The sequence below is a fragment of the Carya illinoinensis genome, chromosome 5 (assembly GCF_018687715.1).
Source record: "Carya illinoinensis cultivar Pawnee chromosome 5, C.illinoinensisPawnee_v1, whole genome shotgun sequence".
NCBI lineage: Eukaryota > Viridiplantae > Streptophyta > Magnoliopsida > Fagales > Juglandaceae > Carya > Carya illinoinensis.
This window is the reverse complement of record NC_056756.1, coordinates 24,705,398-24,714,416: the sequence shown is the minus strand read 5'-3', so window position 1 is coordinate 24,714,416 and position 9,019 is coordinate 24,705,398. Positions and strand designations below refer to the sequence as shown.

At 35.6% G+C, this 9,019-nt stretch overlaps 1 protein-coding gene across 1 annotated transcript; it reads right to left on the bottom strand.

Annotated features, from left to right (window-relative positions):
- Nucleotides 1-526: 526 nt before the first annotated feature.
- LOC122309955 (protein NRT1/ PTR FAMILY 8.3-like) lies at nt 527-6,612 on the bottom strand. Its single transcript, XM_043123776.1, has 5 exons — nt 6,193-6,612; nt 3,754-3,859; nt 3,446-3,663; nt 2,183-2,739; nt 527-1,541 (listed from the first exon to the last, which is right to left on the bottom strand). The coding sequence occupies exons 1-5, from the start codon at nt 6,241-6,243 to the stop codon at nt 719-721; spliced, it is 1,755 nt and encodes a 584-aa protein (XP_042979710.1). The 5' UTR covers nt 6,244-6,612; the 3' UTR covers nt 527-718.
- Between the last annotated feature and the right edge of the window lie 2,407 nt (nt 6,613-9,019).

The following is a 9,019-nucleotide window of genomic DNA, read 5'->3' as shown; positions in this document are numbered from 1 at the left end:
AGATAGAGGCTTGAGCTATAGCCTAAAACGTTTCGATTTATGGATGAATTCAGGTTAGAGAGTTGCTAAATGAGGCACGAGTGTCATTCATTCATTGGGAAGAAATACTTTAGCTACAAAAAAAAATTACAAAAAAAATAAATCTATAAATTAATGTACCTTAATAAAATATGTCGTATTGTAAAATTATTTTTAATATAAAGTAAATTTAACGTATTACGTGAAATTACGTTAGTTTGTGAATTTATTTTTGTATAATCTCTTTATATTTATAATAATTCTCTTCATTGGGTAGTGGGTAAGAATAGACAGCGATCTCTTCCTCTACAAACCAAAAACCCCATACTTTCTAAGAATTTTGTGCGTATCCACGCCCTTCACATACACTTTAATGAAATACGATGACCACCTGCCTCTTTCCAGCTACCACCATTGGACATTCATATTATAAGGACGACAGTTTCTCGCTGACCAAATACAGAAGCTGGAAACAAACCACGCTGGCGAATCACAGAAGCTCAAATCATTGCTGAACAGTTTCCACACAATATATTATACACAGATGCAATCTGGAGAGAAATTTTAATCGTGGATTTATATACAGACCATTTTATTACAGAATCCTTTCCAGAAATAGCTATTACATCATCCTCTTGCGGAAAAAGCCTTAACCCCACCTTTTAGAATTTTCCATAATGACACCCATCTTCTGGAATCCTTACGAAGCCTTCTTTTGTTTGTACTTTCTGGCACAAACAATGTATACCAACATATTTAAGAAGCTGAGACTGGCTAAAAGCCAGAAGAAATAATCAAGGTGACCCTCGTTCAAATTATCCGGAATCCATCCGACACTCCCGCCCTTTGTTGTGAAGTAAGTTACTAGTGTCAGAATCAAAGAACTCAGATAGTTCCCCAGTGAAGTTGTCAAAAGAGACAATGCACTGCATAAGCTCCGCATGGCGTCAGGAGATTGGTCATAGAAGAACTCAAGCTGCCCTATGAATGTAAATACTTCCGCAGCACCCAACAAGAAATATTGGGGTATTTGCCAAAAGATACTGAGTGGTACAGCAACATCTTCGTCAACCAATCCTAGTTCATTTGCAATCTGCAACCTCCTGATCTCTACCAATGCAGCAGCTGACATGCATAGGACAGAGAGAAAAAGACCAATTCCCATCCGCTGTAACTCTGAGAAGCCCCTCTCCTTGCCAGTAAATTTCCTTGCAATCGGGACGATTACTCTATCATATATGGGAACCCAGAAAATGACACTGATGACATCGAAGCTTGAGAGTGAGGCTGGAGGAATTGTGAAAGAACCAAGAGTTGTGTCCATCACCGTCCCTTGTTCCACAAACATTGTAGACATTTGGGCATAAACAGCAGAAAAGACTATTCCAGTCGCCCAGATTGGAAACATGCGGATCAAAATCTTCAATTCTTCCACCTGCGTAACAGTGCAAAGTATCCATGGATTCGAGAAGTCCCCACTTTTAATCTCTGCATCTGACGGTACAGCAGCTTTATCAAGGCACCTGCAGAAGAAAGAGTAGTTTGATTTGTCAGGGGAAGAACTTTCTTGCAAAGACAAATTCGGGAAGGGATACAGTGAAATGAACTGATGTTGTTAGAGCACTAGATTAATATTCAATAAATCTACAAGATGTCAGCACTTTAAGCTTGATAAGGGCAGTCACTTACTTCCCATTACATCTTTTGCAAATCAGACTTAATTACACATAACAGACCTTGCAAATTTTCTGAACCATGCATCATTCCATTGATTTTATGGTTGCACCCAAAACAATCCTACATGTTTCTATACAGAGTATATACATATAAAGATAAATGGCTTCTGTTGAACATAGCTGATATAACTGACTAGACACACCCCCAGATCCTTTTACCACTTGAGTTAAGACACGGGGGGCCTCTATCTTATTTATTAGTCATTTCAGTGACACCAATTCAACAAGACTATCTTCTGCATTTAAATGGAAGAAAATGTCTCATTTCATGGGTGCCCAAAACAACTGACAATATGTCTTACCGTGCATATCTATCTACATGCTAATAAACTACCTTCAGCGATGACCAAAGAAAGCCAATAATGCATAGAAAAACATCTCAGAACTGGAAAGTGATTAAAGTCAGAATAACATAGAAGAGAGATTACTTCAATTCTTCAGTATGCTCCAGTTTCCGACTTCCTTCAATGGCAGAGTATTTGTCTTGTGTTTCATACAAATGACTACTCTCTTTGGGGACCTCTATATTCCTCTTACGAAATGATGCAACAAAAACCTGGCACATTCTTGTAATAGGACTTCCCCCAGGTTTCTGGAATCTATAAAGAGGAGTGCCTGAAAAGAAACTTGCAATAGCAATGCCCATAAACAATGCCGGGATGCCAAATCCTAGACCCCACCCAGCATTGTCTTGAATCCAAACCAAAAAACTACTAGATATAAGTGCACCAATGTTAATAGAAAAATAGAACCAGTTAAAGAAGGATCCCTTCTTTACCCTCTCACTTGGATCAGTATCATCAAATTGATCAGCACCAAACGATGAAACACAAGGTTTGATCCCGCCAGTCCCCAAAGCAATCAAATATAGGCCAAAGAAGAAGACTGCGTACTGAGCTGGAGTGGCTGATGGGCATACAGACCCCACACATTCCGGAGGCATCAGTGCAGGAACAGCTGCTGAAAGTGTCAATGTGCACATTCCCTGTGTAAAAGTTTATGACTTTAACTGTTACAAATTTCAATTATATATTTGTCATTTGATTACAAATGATGTGAATAGGAATCAGTGCCATCAAGAAAAGGAAACAAACTGCATGGTAGACAGCATCCTTCATCAAAACCTCTTTACGGAGCATTGCATTCATCAGGGGAAAAAATGATCGATGCCTTCTGATGATAAAATACACTGAAGGTTTGTTTAAAAAGTTATCTTGCTGGAATGGAGAAATACCTTTCTGATTAGAGCTTCAGCTATCAAGGTCAAAGAAGAATCATGGGAGAAAGGGTTTAAGGTCAGAGTGCATCAAAGTTGTATTTCAAATCTTTTGAAATGTTCATAGCTAATCAGAATTCTTCTGTTTCATATCCTTCACATACTTTCATCTGTGTAATTCATTAAATAAGGCCGCCTTCAAGAAATCGTGTTAAGTGGCATTTCATAATGCTTACTTATCCTGATTCAAGTAAGATAGAGCTAGATTGGCATTTGTTTAATCCTCAGAAACTCTATGTACATTTTCAACTAAGCTTAAAGCATATACGCTACAAAAGATCATGACTGTCTTTCTCACATGTGAGAGGTCATAAGCTCAATCATCCAGAACAGGATACTTAAAGATGTGTAATATGTCATGCAATTACATTGAATGAAATACTTCAAAAGTAAAACAATAGATAAACATACTCACAATGAAATAAATAGTGGAAAAAGCTGCAATTGTCCAATATCTTCCCCAGTAAGCATCTGCTATGACAGCTCCAATGAGGGGTGTAAGATAACAAGTCCCTTGCCATGTGGTAACATTTCTTGCAGCAGAGACATTTCCTTCATGTAGTTTGTTGGTAAGATAAGTAACAAGATTAGTGGCAATCCCATAGTAGGCGAGACGTTCACAACCTTCAGTACCTGTATTTCAAACGATATACAAATGTAAGAAATGAATTAATTAATTGAAATATTAAACTGTTAAGAGCAATGCCAAAAACAATGAGTCACCTAGAATGAACGGGCATGCTCTCCAATTTCCAGTATTCTTCTTAAGGACAGGCTTCCCATGAAAGTCGACCGAGCCATCCCCTGTATGTTGGCTGCTGCGTTCGTTCTGAAGATGCAGTATTAGGAAGTAATCACTCAATATGATAAAAAAAGAAATCCTTTCTAAAAGAGAACTAGGAAATCTTTTATGAAGAGAACTAATAATAGAAATCCTCCTTTTAAAAAAAAGAAAGATAAAGGCATATTGTGTTGTATATGTAAGAATGATAATCATCTGATCATTGGACCCAGGTTAACCTCCTAGAAGTTATCAATTGGCACATAAGAGTAGTTGTCCATGAATTTTAAATAATTTTTATTTTCAAAAGGTAATTAATCATCAAATATCCTCTAGGAAAAGCACCATCTTAATATCAGAACTGCTACTTAACTGGCCACAATTTAAATTCTTCATGCGATGAGAATGGCTTATTTAAAAAGCAAAAAGAGAACAAGATATTAAAAAGAAATACAAACTAGATTTAAAGAGAAGGTAGAAGAATAAAAGAGGAGAAAAGAGATGTGAAAATTATCATGGGCCTTTGGATGAGTTAAGTACCTAAAAACATTTGCACAAAGCAATAATATAGTTTGCATGTAAGGCAATGCATACTATATTCAAATAGAAACACAAAATGGAGATATCGGGATAGTATGAATACATAAGTCATAAGGACTATAGTATAAATTATGAGGGCCCCTAGCAAATGACTAATATACAGTATAGCATATAGAATGCAACGTTAAACTGATAGTAAATAGCCAATTTGATACTGCATATAACCTAATAAATGAAGTACTAGAGAAGTTGTGGCAGTTATAATGAGTTATGAGTTTTTGGTTTGAGTTGTTAAAATGCAAGTAGTGTATAAACATTTGAGGTGTTGGATGAATGCATGAGACAAACATCTACTACAAACACAGTAGCTTGTGCTGCATATGTCAGTTTGAACCAGTGGGTGCGATTATTAAACTATCTACAAAGGTTTGCATTTGAAAATAACTACGACTCAGTAGCTTGTGCAGCATATATCACGTTGAACCATTTTGCAACATACATCTTGGTCTCTTCTAAAGTTGCCCAATTCTGTCCATGGCTAACAAAGGACAAATTTGGTAAATCTGTCTGCATGCCAATGGTGGGCTTTAGGATAGGGAAACTTGTGGATCTTGTGGTTTGTTGCGGTTAAGGGATAGATTTTTGGGTTTGAAGCTTGGATTGGGGTTTGAACAGTTTTGGAGGTTCAAACAGACTGAAACAGCATTAGGCATTTCCGAAGTGGTTCAACAGAAACAGGCTAAACAGCAATGCAGTGAAGCATTGAATATATTCAATAAACAGATCCTTGTTTATGGAATATAAAAGAACACTTAATGCAAATATGAGCAATGACTAACGAGGATTCACAGTAAGATGCTGAATCATTATTGGTTGCCCATATAATGACCTAGTACCATCCATTCCAACTATCAGAATTTGTCAAATAAACATCCCTCCCCTGGACCCAAAATTTTCCTCTTCAAGATGAACAATCTAGCTTTAACATTTCTAAAGGCTGCATAGGTTAAACATGAGTAACCAATATATTAAAAATTATTTTTCGATGAGCAACAGAGAAGCAAAATAATTGGAAGCTTATTAAAAGAGAATTGCACATTGGAAGCTTAAAACTTTTCCCCTATATATGGAAGAAACGCTCATAATTTTCAGCTTCGAGTGGTATCATATCGTTCTTGAAATTGAGGCTTGTCTTTCAAACTTGAAGATGAGAATTTATACGTATATCATATATAAATGATATTTTCTCATGATGGTTTATTTTATCCACTTCATTTATCAAATAAAACAATTAAAAATAACAAAAGTAAAGGGACACGCAGTGAAAAGTATTCAATGAACTTCGAAACAAAGCCGCAAGCAATACAAACTAGAGAATCTTTTCCACAAAAGAAAATATAAACCCAAGTCAAGCGAGGTTCACAATTTCTAACAGCTTCTTCTGATAAGTGAAGCCAGGTTCAAAATTTCCAACAGCTTCTTCCAAAAGAAAAAGTTATGGGTCACCCCAATTGGGAACTTAGGCAGCAGCAAAAAATCAATGGGTTAATCTTATCCCGAAAGAACAACACGTTCAACCAGAATCCATTCGACAGACATGAAACCTAAGTGCTAGAAGTATATTGACTTTGGAATAAAAGGAATCTCCAAAAATATATTAATTTTTCCATAATAGGAGCAGGTACAATATTCCTTATTGCTCGTACAAATAGACCCACAATCCAGAGTAGATAATCAAAAAGAATTATCATCGAAGAGGAACAGTTTTCAGACATGCGAACAGCTATCAGAATCAGAGAGCGATCGAAAGACAGAGAAATAAACCAATATAAAAACAGAACCTGCAAAAGACCATCTTCCAAGAGCGATCTCTCATCTTCCAACGAACCCATCTCTATCTACCCGTCCGTCCGTCCGTCCGTCTCCCTGTGTTTAAGAATACGAAAGAGAACAACGAAGCGATTTCGACTTTCGAGAAACGAGGAGAAGAGACTTTAAAGACACGGCATGGGACGAAAAAAAGGTGACGTGAAGGCCACAAACTACGGAGGATCCAACAGCGGTAAAAAAATAAAAATTGATCTAACGACCCGTAAAAGCGGGGGGAATGAGGCTTAACCAGGTCAGTGACTCCAACTATTATTGTTGGTTGGAACTTCGGTGGTTCGGTTTATGGGATTTCCAAACTCGGCTCTCAGAATCACTCTTCTTTATCAATAATCTTCAATGCCTGTTCACAGCCCACGTGCTTTCAGATAACATCGAAAAGCGTTGGGTCAATGCTATATCTACCCTTCTCCGAAATCTGCATCCTAATTGAAGCCTCTTTCATCTCCCATTTTCTCCCTCTTCTTTTTTTAGAGCAGCCACATAGAGCCAAAGGCCCAAAAGTAACCCCACCTAACAAATTATAAATCTGGCTTGTCAAAAAAAAAAAAAAAAAAAAACAATAAAATAAGATAAAAGTTTTATTTTTTAATAATTGACTTCATTAGTTCAATTTATTTGATTTTCTCTAAATAAAAGTCTCATCTTGTGTAAGATTCTCTCAACGCTGAAAATTCAGTGATTCCAAGTGGCTCTCATGACCCATAGGAAGGAGATTACTAGTTAAACAAAAGATAAATTATTTGGCCTTGAGGTAGCAAAATCTCCATTGCATTCTTCTTATTTCTTGTATCATATTTTTTTAAGAGTTTTGCTATATATAAGTATACACATCACACATTTTTTTTAAATTTTTTTTTTGAGTTTATTATTCTTAAACTAATTGAATTCTTCTACTCATTATTTATATACTAAACATTTGGTAAAAGAAAAAAAATTAAAAAATAAATATAATATGTGGTGTGTAAACTTATGTTTCTAATTTTTTATTTTATTTTTATAAAGAAACAGAAAAATGAATAATAAATAAGAGAAAAGAAAAGAAGAAGAAAAAGAAGAAGAACAAGAAGAAGAAGACTTTACCTTTTCTCTTTTCAATTTGTGAAGCCTATGTGCCTACCCTTTGGTCTTGCATATGCTTAAGTCGATAAGATATTCGATGCCTTTATTGAAATTTTTTGAAATTCGTAGTTTTTAAAGTTGTTATCTAAATTTTAAGGTATAAAGTGACAAATAAATAGATGCATGAAATAAGTCCTTCAGTAATTTTTAAACAATTAATATTATCTTAGAAATTCACTTAGATAATAATATATATATTGTGAAATCAACTCCATATATCTCTTTCCCTTACTAGGCCTTAAAATTCAAGTAGCATCTAATCTAGGATCCAAATTCATTGTCACCATACCAAAATCCTCAGCTCATTGGCACCATATCAACCTCCTTAGCTAAGGTTCCTCGAGTCCTTGACAAGTGGCCCCTATATACAGTAAAGTCACTCGGGACCTTAAAACATATAGCTCCTTGGGTTTTCAACAAGACATACATGAAGTTCCTTAGGTCCTCAACAACAAATCTCTTAACAACGTGAAGTCCCTCAGGTCCTCAGAATCATGTAACCCCTCGAACACAGTTGTCATTCATAATGATCATGTTTGTCTCTCAACAGCTTAATTAGGGTCATGCTCCTAGGAAAACATTTTGTTCATTCTCTAATATTTGTCTTCAAAAGGGAATGTCTTCAACAACTAAGATGCACCTGTAATAGCATCCTAGTTAACCTAGAAGTTGGTCTTCGGCAACCTTAACCTAGAAGTTGGTCTTCGGCAACCTAGCACCCGATGAACATTAACTCCTTGGGTTGAATATCCTATGTTAGACCCAGCCAATCGAAGATCCTCAACGACTTGAACATTTCAACAACATCGAGCACATCACTTGGATCCTTGGCCAGTCCTTTCCTCGAACATAAATGTCAGCTTCTCCAATGTTTAACTACTCATCTTACTAATTGGCATTGAGCCATGTGTAACACCCCACCTAATTATCCATTATAATCAATTTTTAATTGCCCTTAGAATAATCTTATAATTTTTGACTTTATATATATATATATTATATATTTTTTTTTAGCATAAGAATTATTATTATATTTTTTTTGTTAGACTTGTTTTACCTATTAAATTATGGCACTTAGTGTCATTAATTGATAAGTTTGAGTGTTAAGATTGAACGGTTTAGTAAGCAAGCCTATTTGTGCTTCACTTAAGGTCCTTAGAACCTTTAGAATGTTATGGACCAAGACTTAAAAACCTTAAACCAAGTCTTGTAAGAGTTTAAGAGTTGTTTGGATAATGAGATGAGATGAGATGATTTTAGATGAAAGTTTAGAGTTGAATAAAATATTGTAAGAATATTATTTTTTAATATTATTATGGGTTTTGGTATTTGAAAATATTGAATTGTTTATTGTATTTTTTGTGAGAATTTAGAAAAACTGTAATGATGAGATGAATTGAGATAATTTCTCAATCCAAATAGCTCCCAAGTCTTTGTGGGTTAGCCTTTGAAAAGCTTGACTCAAGTGTGAGGAAGCCATAAGGCCTTTTGGACCTAATTTGATGTTAAATTTGACCCATGACCAATTTTTTATAAGGCAAGCATTTCAAGCCCAATCTTTGTGGATTTTGAGGCCTCTCATGATCTCTTAAATCTGGAACCAATGCGTTCTATCAACTCACACCCAAAGCCCACGAACAATACAACTTCCATGGCCTT